The sequence below is a fragment of the Schistocerca gregaria genome, chromosome 1, assembly GCF_023897955.1.
Source record: "Schistocerca gregaria isolate iqSchGreg1 chromosome 1, iqSchGreg1.2, whole genome shotgun sequence".
Classification (NCBI taxonomy): Eukaryota; Metazoa; Arthropoda; class Insecta; order Orthoptera; family Acrididae; genus Schistocerca; species Schistocerca gregaria.
Genome location: NC_064920.1, coordinates 461,566,796 through 461,586,034, shown reverse-complemented (window position 1 = coordinate 461,586,034; position 19,239 = coordinate 461,566,796). Strand labels below are relative to the sequence as shown.

Here is a 19,239-nt window from a genome sequence, read left to right as displayed (position 1 = left end):
CGACGTGATTGTGGCCGCACAAACGGGAATTAACGTATTTTGAACGCAGAATAGGAGTTGGAGCTATATGCATAGGACACTATATTTCAGAAATCGCCAGGGAATTCAATATTTCAAGATACACAGTGTCAACAGTGCGCAGAAAATACAAAATTTCAGGTATTACCTCTCATCACATACAACACAGCGGCCAATGGCCTTCATTTAACAATCGAGAGCAACGGCATTTGCGTAGAGTTGTCAGTGCTAACAGACAACCAACACTCCTTGAAAAACCGCAGAAACCGTGTAGAGCGTACGACGAACCTATCCGTCAGTGCAGTGCGGCGAAATTTGGCGTTAATGGACTATGGCAGAAGACGGCCGACACGAATGCCTTTAGTAACTGCACAACGTCGCGAGCAGCGCCTCTCCTGGGCTTGCGTTCGTATCTGTTGAAACCTATACGACTGGAAAACAATGGCATGGTCAGATGAGTCGTGATTTGAGTTGGTAAGTGCTGGCGGTAGAGCTCCAATGTCATGCTGACCTCAGAACCGGCAGACCCACGAGGGTCTGTGCAAGCTGGTGGTGGTCTCACAATGGTGTGGGCTGTTTTCACATGGAATGGACTGGATCCTCTAGTCCCACTGAACCGATCATTGTCTGGATATGGCTATGTTCCGCTACTTGGAGACCATTTGTAGCTATTGATGGGTGTCATGTTCCGAAACAACGACGGAATTTTCATGGATTGCATTGCGCTATGTGTCTGGCCACAATTGCTCCTGATTGGTTGGATGAAACGGTTTCGCCACCCAGATCGTCCGACAAGAGTCCTATAGAACATTTATTGGACGTAATCGAGAGGCCAATTCGTGCACAAAATCCTGCACCAGTAACAGTTTCGCAATTATGGGCGGTTACAGAGGCAGCATGGCGCGATATTTCTGCAAGAGACTTCCAACGACTTGTTGAGTCCATGCCATGTCGATCTGGTACATTATGCCAGGCAAAAGGAGGTCCGTTACGATATCAGGAGGTATCCCATGACTTTTTTCACCTCAGTGTAAACACCTCGTTTTCGCGATAGTGGGGGACCGCAGAGTTGTGTCTCACGTCTTAGCATCATGCTGTGATAATGTTGCGGCTATAACACTATTTCCTGCCCCCCGCAGTCTGCAGGCATCCGTCGTGGAGTGTCGCACATACACGTTTGTGCAAGTTGAAACAGCTACAGTGGGACTGCAACTGTTGCGTGGCGATTTCCATCAAATCATACCCTTTTCGTTTCATTATAATCGGCAGCGGAGGCGCAGTGAACAGGAGGAAACAAGCAGGACGCCTTCTCTTAGACTGCTTTGCCCAATAGCACGGCTATCAAAAAAATGGTTCAAATGGCTCCAAACACTATGGGACTTAACACGTGAGGTCATCAGTCCCCTAGACTTAGAACTACTTAAACCTAACTAACCTAAGGACATCACACACATCCATGCCCGAGGCAGGATTTGAACCTGCTACCGTAGCTGCAGCGCGGTTCCGGACTGAAGCGCATAGAACCGCCCGGCCACAGCGGCCAGCTTCACGGCTGTCGTTTGCCCAGAGTGTTGTGCTTCAGAGCCACAGGATAACACGAACGATCCTGCCTGATCCGCATTAACGTTTCTGGTGACAGCTACCAATGTATGAAATATACGGTGGAGATTTGAAGTGCTCGAATCGTAAGTTGCTAATTCGAACCTAAATCGCTTATGGTATTTTCATCACTATTATTTGGTCAAAAATTGGGGGGGGGGGGGGGGGGGGGGAAATTAGTGACGCAAAGCTCGTTGTGCCAGTAGCCTGTGTTGGATACCAGACTTGTCTCTAGGAGTAAAGGCACCAATGACAGGTATTTCAATATTCATTTCCGAACTAATCGGTAGGCAACGGTCGCAGGTTCGAATCCTGCGTCGGGCATGGATGATTGTGATGTTCTTAGGTTAGTTATGTTTAAGTAGTTCTAAGTTCTAGGGGACTGATGACCTCAGAAGTTAAGTCCCATAGTGCTCAGAGCCATTTGAACCTTTTTTTTTTTTAATCGGTTGGTATTCATACTATTTTATGGTTTTTGCGTTTGATCGTTTCTGTGTGTCCCTGGTGGTCACATATGAACTAAATTTCATACATTTTTGTTACTGCTTCATGTCACGGGACTCCACGTATGCCACACCATTTCAAGAATATTATTGTCCTCAAACCATTTCCTCACAAAGCCGGTTTACGTCAGGGTACATTGTCAAATCAAATGGTTCAAATGGCTCTGAGCACTATGGGACTTAACAGCTGAAGTCACCAGTCCCCCAGCACTTAGAACTACTTAAACCTAACGAACCTAGGGATATCACACACACGCATGCCCGAGGCAGGATTCGAACCTGCGACCGTAGCGGTCTTGCGGTTCCAGACTGTAGCCCCTAGAACCGCTCAGCCGCACCGGCCGGCGGTGCATTGTCGTACTAATACAAACAATCACCGTCTTCGAACTGTTCCTCTATATAAACGCAGTACGCAATGCCGTAAAATGCATTTACAACCTTCCGCATTATGCGTTTTGTTGAGCGCATTATGAGAACCACATGCTAAATCCGAAAAACACTTCTATACCGCTACAGCATCTCCTCCTAGTTTTACTGTTGGCACTACACATGACGGCAGGTAACGTTCTCCAGGCATCCGGCAAACCTAAACCCTTCAGTCGACTGGGTGCAAGGTATAACGTGATTTATCGCTCCAAATCAATCGTTTCCATTCATCCATTATCTACTAGTGTCGCTCTTTACACCACCTCAAGTGTCGCTTAGCACTGAGTACAGAAATGCGTCGCTTATGAGGAGACGTTCGCCCATTGTACGTCATTCTTTTTAACTCCCTAAACACAGTCATCGTGCTGGCTGGACTGCAGGAAGCACCCTGGAAATCACGAGTGTTTCCTTCCACTGATATCATGCGAATTTTTACAACGAGAATCCAAAGTGTTTGACTGTCACTGTCTGTCGATACACGAGATCTACCGGGTCTTGTTTTAGCCGTCTTTGTTTCACCTTTCCAGTTTACAGGTCACACCAGCGACAGTCGACTTTCGCTGCCTTAAAAGGGCTTTCATATTATAAGAAAAAATGTCCAGTAAATATGGGCTCGAACGCACGTACCTTAAAAGCATCTTTGCTATTGTGAAACACATCTCCTCTACTGAAAAATGTGGTCACAGATCTTAAGGCATGCATTTTAGAGCCTATGTTTACTGGATATTTTTTCTTGTTCTGGTTCGTAGTACTTTCTCCCAAAATATCGAAAGCAAGGAGCTTGAAGATGAAGAAGTGTTCGCAACTATTAAGGAAAGCATTCTCGATCCCATATTTACTACACTGTTTTGCTTCGAATGGTCGTTCCTGCCATATCCCTGAATATTTCCCATTTACCCCGCTACAGACTGTATAACTCCTGAGTTTATCCCGCCCGATTCCACAGCTTGGTAGGATGGGCTGCCTCTGGACCTAGGATAAGCTAAGCCCATAGTCTGGTCTGCGTAGCGTTGTCTGCAGCCATGACAAACCTGCCTTTCTCCTAGGTTACCTGCCTACGTCCTTACCTCTTAGAACCCTGAAGTTTGTCAACTTACAAGGGTGCTTCAGCAAGGGCTTTACAACTTCCGACTGTATTTACATCTACTGTGCTAATACGCGAAGCTGCTTCTGTTGTCATTCTGTAGATAAAGCATATTTCTTTTTACTAACAGAATGGCCTCTGAAACACATGAATTCAATTAATGTAATACCACAAGTTAGGTACATGGCAAGTAACAAATGATTACCTTTTCAAACCTATACGTGTCCTTTGTGCCCTACTATTCAGTATGCCGTGAGGCCACCGTGCGCTGCTATACGTCGTGGCACTGAATCAATTAGGCACTGAACACCTTCCTGAGGGATTTCCCTCCACGCAGTTTGTATCAGAGCCCACAAATCCGTGACACCAGTTACTGGAGAACCGTGACGCACCAGGTGCCGACCAACCATATCTCAGACATGTTCGATGGCGACATGTCTGGCGAACGTGCAGGCCAGGGAAGGAATAATACGTGTCGCTCTTCGAAGAAGGCTTGTAAATTCTTCGCAATATGTGGCCGGGCACTGTCCTGTTGAAATGTGGCCTGTGGAGGTGCCTGAAGCAGAGGGAGTACCTCAGGCTCCAGAACCTCCATCAGGTACCGGTTGATGTTCAAAGTGCGTGCAATACGTACGAGGCGAAGTCGGTTGTTGCAACCAATGGCGCCTCAAACCGTCACACCTGGTGTTTATCCGCTATGCCGCTCCACAATGCAGCGCTCCAGATTGCGTTCACCACGGTACCGCCGGCCACTTATGCGGCCATCAGTGTAGGACACTTTGAAGCGGGACTCACCCGAAAAGATTGCATGTTGCCACTCAGCACCCCAGGAACGGTGTTCACCTGCCCATTGCAGTCGGAGGAGCTTGTGGTTTCTGGACAATGGAAGCCGACGTATGCATGCAACCAGTCCAACCTACAGCAGACGGCCACGAACCGTCGATACAAAAATGGTTAAAATGGGACTGAGCACTATGGGACTTAACATCTGAGGTTATCAGTCCCCTCAGTCAACTAGGGGACTGATGACCTCAGCAGTTCAGTCCCATAGTGCTCAGAGCCATTCGAACCATTTTTGCCTTGTCAAGAAGGGCAACAAAACGAGGCGTAGAATACCGTCGACGTACCCTGTGCAGTGAGCGTGCGGCGGAAAACAATCAAAGGGGTCCTACTGCCAAAAGAACTAGCACCCCATATAATCACTCCTGGTTGTCGAGCCGTGTGATGGGCGACAGTCTTCGCTGGTCATCGGGGCTCAATTGGAAGCGGGCCTCATCAAAGAAGATAAGATGAGATCCTAGGAGGAAGAGTGTCTGGAAATGCTCTGGACAGCGGCGGGATACCAACCTGACTGTCGCCCGCCATACGGCCTGACAACCAGGAGTGATGCTCTGGGGTGCCAGTTCTTTTCATGGCAGAACCACTTTGCTTGTCATCCACGGCATCATTACGGCACGGCGGTACGCCGACGATGTTCTACGCGCTTCATGGCGAGCCGACCTGGGCTTGTATTTCAGCAATATGGTGCCCGCCCGCACAAGCCGAGAGTTTCTGCTGCCCGTCTTCGTGCTTGCTAAACCCCACATTGGCCAGAAAGATCGCCGGATCTCTCCCCAACTGAGAAGGTTTGGAGTATTTTGGCCATCTAAAGCTCCAGTGACACAAACTTTGGTGCGATATTCCTCAGGAGAACATTCAATAACACTATCAGTCAATACCAGCCGAATAACTGCTTGCAAAAGGGCCAGAGGTGGACCAACGCGTTGTTGACTGGCTCAAAAAACTCCCAATTTTTCTGAAATTGTTATCACTTGTTTGACTCTACACGTACATCACATCTACGTATTTTCACCCTATTCAGACAATTCCTTGGTGGTGCGTCGTTGTTTGTATTAGAGTGTATGTAAGCGGAGCACGGACGAATGGGAAATCATTGTAGCAACCGTACGGACCGCAGGTAGGGAATCCAGTGATATAAGTCGCTTTGAATGAAGGCAGACTGTTATGACCCAACGCCTGGGAGCGAGGACCTCGGAAACCGCTTTCACCTGCCTCGAGATGACTGGGTGTTTGTGTCGTCCTCATCATTTCGTCATCATTCATGCAAGTGGCGAGATTGGACTGAGCAAAGTCTGGGAATTTGTACGGCCGCTGATAACCGGGCAGTTGAGCGCCCCACAAACCAAACGTCATCATCATCATCGGAAACCGCGAAGCTAGTCAGTTATTCGCTTGCTACAGTCGTGAGCAAGTGCTGAAAGGTGCTGAAACTGCGAGTAGGTGATAGTGTGCTCGACGTTCACGTCTCATCACAGAATGTGGGTGTCAGTCGCTTACCCACTCTGTAAAACACGACAGGTGGCGATCTGTGGCAGATCTGATGAAAGAATACGATGCTGGCGCAGGCACACGTGCTTCAAAGCACATTGCTGAACGTGGGATCCGCAGCATATGACCTATGCGTGTTCCCGCGTCGACCCAAAGACACAATCAGTTTATGATAGCAGTGTGCACGGGATCACCGACAGTCCACCTTGAATGGAAACGTGTCGCCTATTAGGATGAATCACGTTTCTTATGACCCTAGGTCCATGTTCGTGTCCAGGTACATCATCCAAGTTCGAAACATTCATCGTGCCGTCTGGGCTTTCGTGCGACTTTTGGTAGAAATGGAACTCACCATGTCAGCTGTCGACTACGTGAACACTATTGGCGGACCATCTGCACACATTCATCGGTGATATCTTACTAGCTGACGGCAACAGCATCTTCTAGCAAGATCGCCATCCGTTTAATAAGCACAAAATAATGCTCCACTGGTTTGAGGAGCATAATGGTGGACTCGCGTTGATATGTTGGCCACTAAATTCGCCTGATCTGAAGCCAATGGCACACATCTGGGACGCAATGTGGCACCAGCTCCGCGTCCACAGTCCACCGCCACGTAACTATCTGGAATTGCGTGACCTGCATATAGCCACCGAAAGTTACCCAGGAGTTGTAGAATCTGTGCCACGCGGGATAGCTGCTGCAACGCGGTCCAAATGTGGGCTAACGAGCTGTTTAGCAGATGGTCATAATGTTTTGGCTCATCAGAGTTGGTCTCGTTTCTTTTACTCTGTATCTTGTCATTTTGTTTTCCATTCATATGTGTATTTTACATTATGAGAATTGTAATGAGATTAATGATGAGTCCGTTTTGATTCCCATAGATACCTGACGTTGAGGCAACTTAGACTTTCATCCTGTTGTTGTTGTGGTCTTCAGTCCTAAGACTGGTTTGACGCAGCTCTCCATGCTACTCTATCCTGTGCAAGCTTCTTCATCTCCCAGTACTTACTGCAACCTACATCCTTCTGAATCTGCTTAGTGTATTCATCTCTCGGTCTCCCTCTACGATTTTTACCCTCCACGTTGCCCTCCAATACTAAATTGGTGATCCCTTAATGCCTCAGAACATGTCCTACCAACCGATCCCATCTTCTAGTCAAGGTGTGCCACAAATTTCTCTTCTTCCTAATTCTATTCAATACCTCCTCATTAGTTATGTGATCTACCCATCTAATCTTCAGCATTCTTCTGTAGCACCACATTTCGAAATATTCTATTCTCTTCTTGTCAAACTATTTATGGTCCATGTCTCACTTCCATACATGGCTACACTAGACACAAACAGTTCTAGAAAGGACTTCCTTGCATTCTATCGAATTGTAATGAGAGTGATGATATGTCTGTTCTGATTCCCGTAGGTAACCACCGGTGAGACAGCGTAGACATAAATTCTACTGTACACGAATTAAATATCAAAGTAAATCGTACTACACAGCTGTACGGAGGTTATCATCATTACTGGAATAAATGAAAACACAGCTGACAAAAGAACCAGCAGGATTTCCTACCAACAACAGATTTTCACCGTCATCTAGAAAGATAGGGCAGCTTGATGCCATGGGTGATTACCTATCGAAAGAGCAAATAATAGGCTCATAATGCGGTCCCATCTTGGATGTAGGTCCTTCCTTAATGTTTAATGCAAAGCTTTGCGTTTCGGAAATCTATGGCGAGTCTTAATTCGGATTTCATGTTTAACGATGGTACAGCAGCCCGTCGTTCCCAGTGTGCAACACACGAAACGCATACGGTATTCTGTACACTCTGTACCGTACTGCTAGACGCGGAGAGAAATTTTATGTTAAAAGTGCCTATTGCTGAAAGGACATGTGGCTCTAGGAAGAGAAATGCATACATTAGATGGAAAACTCTGTTGATATTATTATGAAGTACTTGTGGTGAAATCTGTACAAAAATCAGTAACAATTCACAACGACAGTAAAATCTGTAAGTCAGATGTTAAACATGATTTTCGAAGTATGAAACTATCAATTTCTTTCACCAACAGCAAAACCAAAACTGAATGTGCCATGGAAACTGTGTGTTCGGGACTGGGCCCGTATCCATATCCTCGCCTTCCGTACGGGTTCGAGTCAAGGACCAGCACACAGTCCACCTTCTATGAAAAATTCATTATTGCACACACTATGTCGTAAGATGAAAGAGACAGTTTCGGAACGCTGTTGCTGCTGTGCTCCAGTTCAGAAGACTGGTATATTGTGGCTCTGCTCGAAAGTCTCTCCTGTGCAAGGTTCTTCACCTCCGCATAAAATGTAGATGTAGATGAACTGTAAATGTAGATAACTACCGCTTCCTTCACACAGTTGACAGTGCTTGCTGCAGTCACGCCTTGATGTACGTGTACAATTTTTACCTCTCGCACTTCCCTCCATTGCGAAATAAACTGTTCCTAGTTGCCTCAGAATGCGTTCAATCATCATATCCCTTCAGTTAGTCATGTTGCGCCATAAAGAGAAGATTACAATTTTCCATTCAGAAAATTCTGCACAGGTTCTGTTCAGGTCCTTCTAACCCCTTAGCAAAAGCCGCAAACTATCTCAAAGAAAAGTAGGAAAATAAACGCCATTAGTGAGAGTCTCTAATGACTCAGTTTCTGAGCGAGCACTAAATAAGGAAGTGGAGAAGTAGACGCAAATCCTTTTCGGTCGTGTTACAAATAAAGGGAATAATGCAGTGGGTGTTCCTTTCGGTTGCCTTTCACAATATTTTACACATACTAATATCAGTCATCTCTAAGGATAAGAAGCCTAATCGAAATGAGACGTTGTTGACAAATTTGCTGACAATGTTATGCCGAAATATTCAAAACAGATTACATCGACTATCACGAGGATTCATATTTATTAACATTTGAATACAAAGATATTACCTAAACTTTACGCAATGAAATGTGTGCTCGCACTTCTGTACGCAATCACCAATACATCCAACATGCTTTGGGTCATTGTCGTTTGATTCAGTGCCACCAATTACACGCGGGATCAGTTTACGAGAAGCATACCTTCAGTTTTGGTGCGCAACAAGTCGATTATCAAGCAACGTGTCGCGCTGTTTTCAAATTATAGAAAGTTCTAGATGGACAGACACTTTAGTCGTATGTTGTACACGTCGCTCTTCAGACGTCCGGTGGATTGAGCTCCATATGAGCTTGTCCTGAGAACGCGAAATAGCAACTGTGTAATTCGACAGATGATGATAAAAGTTTGTGAGTTTGTAGTGTCTGCCTAAGAAGTTTCACCTCTGTGTGTACAGTTTCTTATTAGAGGAGTGGTATATTATGACAACGAAAATGGAGTACCGTTGTTATAACCCTTAACACTTGCAGTGTTTTGTACGCACAATGCTATTTGCAAAATTATTTGGCTCTGCTGCAAGGAAACTTTATACTCACCTCATATGCATCACATAATATATTTTGTTCCCACGGTTTTGGTTTCTGCTGCGCTGCTTGCTGCTTTTACTAAGCTTTTAACAGATGAAGAACTTCGTGGTGGGTCCCTTAAATGTTTTAGGCAGTCCAAATATGATGAAACTCACCATATATGCTTCAAGACTCTGTACAATTAAGAATGCACCTTTAGATTTGCTTCCGCTCTAGAAGACTGTCATGGAATCTGGGAGACTGTCCTATTAATCTTGCGTTTCTTTTTTTATATATGAACTTTCGTGGATGCCAAGTGAATATTTAACGGTAACACAGATGTATTTTGGGCGTTTAAGTGTGAGCGCCTAATCGAATACAAAAGATATGAGACGAAAAAAAAGTCTGGAGCTACTTTAGAGCAAGAAGCTGAATGGGGGAAATGTGTGATGTGACAGCCCTACAAGAGTTATGTGATCACCAGCAAAGGTGTAGACCAGGCTTCATTCGGCAAAATATATCGTTCGTTTTAAGAGTTAAGTACGAATTCGAGCCGCCACCCGCACACACCATAATAGAGTTTAGCTATTTTTAATGCCTGCTTACAGATGTTAACAAGTAGTCGATATCACGTGCCCGACCCGCAGGCCGCGCCGCGCTCTGCGAATGACAACAAGCTCGACAGTGGGGGTAGGGGTGGGGTGGGGCGGGGAGCAGCGAACACTCACCGTTCATGAGGCTGTCCGACCCGGCGATCATCGCGGCTGGTGCAGCTGCGTGCGCCTATCCCATGAGCGAGCGTCCGCCGCGGTAGCGACTGCCTTGCGCTGCTGCTTCTGCTGCTGCTGCTGCTGCTGTTCGTATCGCCGGTTCCGACTCCCGGTCGCACATGTGCCCCTGACGGCGTCGCACTGTAGACTGCCCGCAACAACAGGCTGCCCTGCCAGCGTCGCGCGGCCAGTGCGCATGCGTCGTCGCTGCGCGGAGCCAACAAGACGCGCCGCCGCCACACGGCTCGCTCTATTATTTACGCTCGCGTTACAACACCAGCTCCAAAGGCGTATAACTTGCCGGTGTCATCGCTCTTCCGGCACGCAGTGTCACGGATGCATACAGCGCACGGTGGCGTTGCTCAGAGCGTGTACTATGTCTTGTTGTCTTGCACGGGGTGAAATCTGTAACAATCACCAATTGCTTCTGCCTAAATTGAGATATCAAATCTTAAAACAGCTCTCAAATCTTAAAACATTTCGTATGCAAACATAAAGGTGCCGAATGACGTCCCAAACATCTTGCGCCTTTTTTCGCAGGCCTGGAGAAAAAGTAAGTTCCTGCTTCATCATGTCCCATGTGTGTTCAACTGGCGAGAGATAAGGTGATCTTAGTGGCTAGGGCAGTGTTGTACATTACGAAGAGCAGAACAGAAGCCGTATGTAGACAAACACTGTCCTACTGAGTAAGCGCATTACCTTACTATCGAAGAAATTGTAGTGTCACGGGAATGACAGCTTGTACAATGTTGCTCCACTGGTTACTTTACCCTGCAGAAACACCAAATGCAACCGCGAGTTGTAACTGATGCCCCCCCCCCCACTCCATGAAGCTTGGAAGGGCACCTGGACAGCTCACCAGGTCCGTGCCATACACGTGTGCGTCCATCACTCGCAAACAGGCAGAACCTACCGTCGTCACTGAAGACAACACTCCACTCTCCACTCTCTTCACGAGAGCAGCTATGCTTGGCGTTGTCAGTGGCAGCTTGACGAAAGGCACACGCGATCTTAAGTTCTGCTACAAGCAAACGGTTCCCACCAGTGGTCCGTTACGACACAGGAAGTGCACCAAGACCCCGGCTGTTGTCCTTGGATGATATTCAACTGACCACTGCTGCTCGCATAATACGATCGATCTTGCCGCATACCTCATCTGCGAGGACGTCCAGAACCTGTTCTACGAGTGTAGGAATGTTTCACATACTACTGTTGAAAGCTGCGCACACGAACGATAAATGGTGCCCAACATGTGTATCTGTCCGTAAATATGTCCATCCAATTTCCCGCTCCTTGCCGCCGTTGGATAAGCAGCAGCCAGCAGCAAGTCGTACTCTGAGCTCACTTATTTGTTTCATAGTTTATGGTATTTGAGAGTTGTTGCATCGCGTTTTAGTACCTGTGTAGAATAAATTCACGTAGTCGTCAGTCATCTGTTTGTTTTGAACAGCTTGTGAGATAAAAGAGAGGGCAAAAATTGTTAGGGATGGGTAGGGACTGCGCCTGCTGTGTACGGATTCAGGGGAAATTGGCCACTGTCCGAAAACAGCTGAAAGCTGTGTTGGCCGTGGTCGACAGGCTCCAGGCTGATGCCCCGGGCAGCTGTGACAGTGGGACACCTGAGGCGGGCGCTTTGGAACACGTAGCATCGCCTGGGATCTCTTATGCAATTGCGCCCTCGGATTCGGACGTCCCTGCCGGTCGACACTTGCCTGATGGTGATTGCTGAAGCGTGTCGGGGTCGCGAATCCCTGGGTGGAAGGCGAAAGTTGGTGCTGGCCGCGAGGCTGTACCCTTACGCCTCCGTAATAGGTTTGAGGTACTGTCCACTGCTGATAGTACTTCTGAGCCAGCCTGTGGCGGCAGTGGCCGGTCTTCCTGAGAGATCCGGACAAGTGCAGAGGGTGGGATTGCTATTCATTGGGAGCTCCAATGTTAGGCGGGTGATGGAGCTCCTTAGGGATATGGCAGCTAAGAACGGGAGGAAAGCCAATGTGCACTCCGTGTTCACACCGGGCGGAGTCATTCCTGATGTGGAAAGGGTCCTTCCAGATGCCATGAAGGGTACAGGGTGCAGCCAACTGCAAGTAGTGGCTCATGTCGGCACCAATGGCGTGTGTCTCTATGGATCGGAAGAGATTCTCTCTGGTTTCCGGCGGCTATCTGAGTTGGTGAAGACTGCCAGTCTTGCTAACGAGATGAAGACAGAGCTCACCATCTGCAGCATCGTCGACAGGACCGATTGCGGACCTTTGGTACAGAGCCGAGTGGAGGGTCTGAAACAGAGGCTCAGACGGTTCTGCGATCGTGTAGGCTGCAGATTACTTGACTTGCGCCATAGGGTGGGGGGGTTTCGGGTTCCGCCAAACAGGTCAGGTGTCCACTATACACAGGAGGCGGCTACACGGATGGCAGGGGTTGTGTGGCTTGGACTGGGCGGTTTTTTAGGTTAGACAGTATCGCGAAAGATCAGAAAGGGCTCCAGTCTCAAAGGGTACAGGGCAAAGAAACGACGAGAATCGACTAAGCAATAGCCGGTATTTTAAATTGTAGCTGTGTTGGAAAAGTACCAGAGCTTCAAGCGTTGATAGAAACCACTGAAGCTGAAATCGTTATATTAACAGAAATCTAGCTAAAGCCGGAGATAAATTCAGATGACATTTTTACAGAGGCGTAAACCTTGTTCAGAAAGGTTAGGTTAAATAAAGTGGGTGGTGGTGTGTTTGTGTCTGTTGGTAGTAGTTTATCTTGTAGTGAAGCTGAAATAGATAGTTCCTGCGAATTACTATGCTTAGAGGTTACACTCAACAGCTGTACCAAAATAATAATTGGCTCCTTCTACCGACCTCCCGACTCAGATGACATAATAGCTGAACGGTTTAATCAAAACATGAATCTCATTTCAAATAAGTACCCCACTCGTACAGTTATACTTGGTGGAGACTTAAATCTACCCTCGATGTATTGGTGAAAACACATGTTCGAAGCTGGTGGCAGGAAAACATCTTCAGAAATTGTACTAAATACTTTCTCTGAGAATTACTTTGAACAATTAGTTCATGACCTCACACGAATTATAAATGGTTGCGAAAACACACTTGACCTCTTGTTGTTGTTGTCTTCAGTCCTGAGACTAGTTTGATGCAGCTCTCCATGCTACTCTATCCTGTGCAAGCTTCTTCATCTCCCAGTACTTACTGCAACCTACATCCTTCTGAATCTGCTTAGTATATTCATCTCTTGGTCTCCTTCTACGATTTTTACCATCCACGCTGCCCTCCAATGCTAAATTTGTGATCCCTTCATGCCTCAGAACATGTTCTACCAACCGGTCCCTTCTTCTTGTCAAGTTGTGCCACAAAATCCTCTTCTCCCCAATCCTATTCAAAACCTCCTCGTTAGTTATGTGGTCTATCCATCTAATCTTCAGCATTCTTCTGTAGCACCACATATCAAAAGCTTATATTCTCTTCTTGTTCAAACTATTTATCGCCCATGTTTCACTTCCATAAATGGCTACACTCCAAACAAATACTTTCAGAAACGACTTCCTGACACTTAAATCTATATTCGATGTTAACAAATTTCTCTCCTTCAGAAATGCTTTCCTGACCATTGCCAGTCTACATTTTATATCCTCTCTACTTCGACCATCATCAGTTATTTTGCTCCCTAAATAGCAAAACTCCTTTGCTACTTTAAGTGTCTCATTTCCTAATCTAATTCCCTCAGCATCACCCGACTTAATTCGACTACATTCCATTATCCTCGTTTTGCTTTTGCTGATGTTCATCTTATATCCTCCTTTCAAGACACTGTCCATTCCGTTCAACTGCTCTTCCAAGTCCTTTGCTGTCTCTGACAGAATTACAATGTCATCGGCGAACCTCAACGTTTTTATTTCCTCTCCATGGATTTTAATACCTGCTCCGAACTTTTCTTTTGTTTCCTTTACTGTTTGCTCAATATACAGATTGAATAACATCGGGGAGAGGCTACAACCCTGTCTCACTCCCTTCCCAACCGCTGCTTCCCTTTCATGCCCCTCGACTCTTATAACTGCCATCTGGTTTCTGTACAAACTTAAATAGCCTTTCGCTCCCTGTATTTTACCCCTGCCATCTTTAGAATTTGAAAGAGAGTACTCCCATCAACATTATCAAAAGCTTTCTCTAAGTCTACAAATGCTAGAAACGTAGGTTTGCCTTTCCTTAATTTATTTTCTAAGATAAGTCGTAGGGTCAGTATTGCCTCACGTGTTCCAACATTTCTGCGGAATCCAAACTGATCTTCCCCGAGGTCGCCTTCTACCAGTTTTTCCATTCGGCTGTAAAGAATTCGCGTTAGTATTTTGCTGCTGTGACTTATTAAACTGATAGTTCGGTAATTTTCACATCTGTCAACACCTGCTTTCTTTGGGATTGGAATTATTATATTCTTCTTGAGGTCTGGGGGTATTTCGCGTGTCTCACACATCTTGCTCACCAGATGGTAGAGTTTTGTCAGGACTGGCTCTCCCAAGGCCGTCAGTTGTTCTAGGGGAATGTTGTCTACTCCCGGGGCCTTGTTTCGACTCAGGTCTTTCAGTGCTCTGTCAAACTCTTCACGCAGTATCTTATCTCCCATTTCATCTTCATCTACATCCTCTTCCATTTCCATAATACTGTCCTCAAGTACATCGCCCTTGTATAGACCCTCTATATACTCCTTCCACCTTTCTGCTTTTTTCTTCTTACTTGACCTCTTAGCCACAAATAATTCTGATCTAATAGAGAGCGTCATGAGTGATACAGGGATTAGGGAATACAAGATTATTGTAGCGAGGCTCAAAACCATATCAACCAATACCACTAAAAATAAACGTTAATTTTATTTATTTAAAACAGCAGATAAAAATTCGCTTGATGCCTTCCTAAGAGAGAGTCTCCATTCCTTCCAAGCTAATTAGTCTAGACCAGATATGGCTCAAATTCAAAGATACAGTACCGCCAGCAGTAGATAGATTCATACCGCATACGTTAAGAGACGGAACTGACCCACCATGATACACAAAACACGTCAGAACACTGTTTCAGAAGCAAACGAAAAAACTATGCCAAATTCAGAAGAACGCAAACTCCCCAAGACTGGCTAAATTTCACGGAAGGTCGAAATTTAGTGCGGACGTCAATGCGAAATGCTTTCAATGGGTTCCACAATGAAACATTGTCTCAAAATATGGTAGAAAACGCAGAGAGATTCTGGTCGTATGTAAAGGACACCAGTGGCAAAAAAACAGTCAATACCGTCACTGCGCGATAGCGATGGAAATGTTACCGATGATGGTGCCACTAAAGCGGAGTTACTAAATACAGTTTTCCGTAATTCCTTCACGAAAGAAGATGAAGTAAATATTACAAAATTCGAAACCAGAACAGCTGTTAGCATGAGTAACATAAAAGTAGGTATCTTAGGTGTTGCGAAACAACTCAAATCACTTAAGAAAGGCAAGTCTTCCGGTCCAGATGGTATACCAATCAGGTTCCTTTCAGAGTATGCAGACGCCTTCCTTGGCAATCATATACAACCGCTCACTTGACGAAAGGTCTGTTCCTAAGGACTGGAAAGTAGCAGAGGTCACACCAATATTCAAGAAAGGAAATAGGAGTAACCAATTGAATTACAGACCCATATCACTGACCTCAATTTGCAGTAGGATTTTGGAGCATATAGTGTACTCGAACATTATGAATCACCTTGAAGAAAATGACTTATTGATACATAACCTCCCAGCGGAGGTTCGAGTCCTCCCTCGGGCATGGGTGCGTGTGTTTGTCCTTAGGATAATTTAGGTTAAGTAGTGTGTAAACTTAGGGACTGATGACCTTAGCAGTTAAGTCCTATAAGGTTTCACACAAATTTGAACTTTTTTTTATACATAACCAACACAGATTCAGAAAATATCGTTCTTATGCAACACAGTTGGCTCTTTATTCCCATGAAGTAATGAGTGCTGTCGGCAAGGGATCTCAGACCGATTTCATATTCCAAAAACCACCCAAGTTACAGAGCACGCTCGCCGCGCCAGATTTTTGATTCTCTCCTCCTCTTATGCCACGTGCTTTCGTTAATATGAGTAAGTTGAAATCTTCTGTGAGAGTATTGAGGAGGAGACGTTTGAAAAAATTATAGAAAAACTAATTATTTTAACAACTCGATCTAAACCTTACAGGCGCAGTTGTCTCGTAGTAAAAGACCACAGAATCAAAACTACTTAATTATCATTTTCACATTGTTAAAGTGCACAAAATTATGGGATAAAATTTACACAAACGTCAGTTTTATTGTTTGTTTAAGTACACGAATGAACCGGCGGTGCCCCGCGAAGTGGCCGAGTGGTTTGAGGCGCCATGTCAAGGACTGCGCGGCCCATCCGGTCGGAGGTTCGAGTCCTCCCTCGTGCCATGGGTGTGCGTATTGTTCTTAGTATAAGTTAGTTTAAGTAGTGTTTAAGTCTAGGGACCGATGATTTCAGCAGTTTGGTCCCTTAGGAATTTACACATTTGAGCCGGCGGTGTAAGAGTGCGAGGCGATATTCCAGAAACTCTCGTTTTGTGCATCTGCTGTAGAGTAGGTGGCTTTTGTGGACCAATTCTAAGTTATTTCCAGGCTTGACAGACCACAAGTGTCGTATCAAATTGTTCTTACACCACGGTGCTACAATGTAAATAGTTGCCGCTTAACCCCGCAGAATGATACGTATACAACAGAAGTTCTTCTGTCGACAGCTTAACAATAACTGTCCTCCAGAACACACTTCTTTGCACATATCGTCACATCCTGTCCCACATAGCGCCACCTGACTGGACAAATTACACTTATCATCATAAAAAGAGCTGCAACCAGAAGTACAAGGTGGACTGCGACCATTGTTGACAGGTAGGTAGATGGTACCAAACATTTGGTAGATACCATTAATATAAAACGATTACAAGGTCTGGGATGTATTCCTGTGATACTCTGTCTGATGCCGCTTGCACCTGAGCTCGCAGATTTTACAGATTGGTGTATGGAGCGTAGAGATGGCGGATATGGCTCAAACAGTCTGTGTTCGGTTATATCGGTTTTCTTCTACTCCAGTTTAACCTGGCTGTTAAAACCTCTTATAATAACGGGTTTCTGAAATATCCGATTTTCGGCCTCCTATTCTTGTAATTTCCGGCAAAAACGTAGAAATCGAACAAAAATTGAAAAATTTAACCTCTCAGTTTCAGGATAGGTATAAAAACATGAAATATTAAAATATAAAATATTAATTAAATATGCCAATGAAAGAAAAGTTAGTCCGTCCACTGTTCGCTGCTTTCCTCGAAAAGCGGTAAGTGGTTGAATACTACTAAAATCACGAGTATTCTCCTGTTGATTCTAATTTTTTTGAAACTCTGCTCAGAAATCATGTTTTAATTGGGGATCATACCATTATTTGGCCATTACGAATAGTCAGTGCCAAAAGGTGAACACTGAATTTGAGGAACTGTATTTTTCGTGTTAATTTGGTCGTTTCAAGGGCTATTAGCAGATGAAGTCATATTACGTGGTCACAGCCCAGCTACTTTCTATTTTTATTGGATACTACGAATGAATTGTCAAGTTTTTAATTTATCACTGTTACCATAATTTCATTCCTTTGTTATTATTTTGTAGAAATGGCAGACAAATCTGAAACCTTGTAAAGCAGGTGATGCATTGTACCTCATTGCTAGGTCTCTTCGCAAACGTATTTCCAGGCTAGGGTTGGTACCATTCTGCAGCGCACAGGATGTCCGGCGACCACAGCGAGAATCTAGAGTGTAGACGTGGCGGGGGCAGGCCTTGCACGCTGCACTTACAGGCGTGCCTTAAGCCATGACACACGTTATTGTCTCAACAGTGCTGTACCAATTCTTGCGCCTTGTGTTTGCTGCGCGCCTCTGTCGGCATTGTTATTAAAATATCACTGGCCGGTTTCCCCCATATTCTACAATGACGCAAAATTTCAAACAAATTCAAATTTTAGAAGTAAGATTTACTCCTTCTTTAAAAATCGATTTATTTAAAAACGAAAAATTTTTGCCCTACCTTATGGCAAACTGGTAATTCGAGATTTTTCCTCGTCTATCAGTAAAAACAAAAAAATTGTTATAATCGAGACCAAATACATAGCGAAAAATATAGTTTATTCAGTAATAAAATACCGGTATCGGTTTTAACACACTAGTTTTTCCCATACCTAGGTGGAGGTGAAGTGCTGATGACACCCTCCCACGGGGAGAGATCAGCCGGTGGGTTGGCCATGGCAGAGCATCGACAGCTGCATGCCACGCTGGGGAAGTGGCAGCGGTCTGAGGGCGGGAGCAGTGCTCCAGAAATAGGACATGAGTGCAAGCGTTAGAGTACCGCACACTAACGCTGAGCAGGCACTGTTCCCCACGCCACAATACTAGATTGGCGGTATGTGAGATGGGATCCTACAAACCGCTCTTAGTGGCGTTCTCCATTGCGCCTCCAGAATGGCCCGGCGGTTGTCGCCTCGTCCGAAATATGACCCGCTGCCAGCCAGCCAGTCCGCAGAGCCCCACGTCCCTCGTCTGGTGATACCAGGCGAGTCAGGCGCGACGCTGCGGGGGTGTGAGCGGTAGTCGTCGTAAGGGTGGTGGCACTCACGGGGCGTCGCATAGAAACCAGGATAGCAAACTGAAAGACTCCTATCGTTGCCGTCGGACCTGTTCGCTTGTGGAGAACAGCCCGACGCTGCTCCCTCCTTGTGGTGTATGTCGAATGTCGTGATCCTGCACGTCGTCCATGCGTACCATCCCGTATCTATAGTGTGTTTCCGTAAGAACACGCAAAAATTTGACGGGGCGTAGGTGATGCTCCACTGAATAATTTGAGGTAGTTGACGGGGGGTCGGAGAAGCAGCTTAAGGAGGTATGGAAGAAACCTTGTCTACCGCTTTGTCTTATTTACAACTACCCGTGTGGAGTTTGCTGGTCTCCCATCGGGCGCCTCCCCAGGTGTCGGATAGGGGAATGCTCACCAGATATGGTG

General features: G+C 45.7%; 1 protein-coding gene across 1 annotated transcript in view; it reads right to left on the bottom strand.

Annotated features, from left to right (window-relative positions):
• LOC126353994 (synaptotagmin-14) overlaps positions 1-10,302 on the bottom strand; it is a 559,379-nt gene extending 549,077 nt beyond the window's left edge. Inside the window, exon 1 of the mRNA XM_050003342.1 lies at positions 10,132-10,302. Within this exon, the coding sequence (XP_049859299.1) occupies positions 10,132-10,162 (31 nt within the window). The 5' untranslated portion in view covers positions 10,163-10,302. The remainder of the gene's footprint in view (positions 1-10,131) is intronic.
• Positions 10,303-19,239: the final 8,937 nt, after the last annotated feature.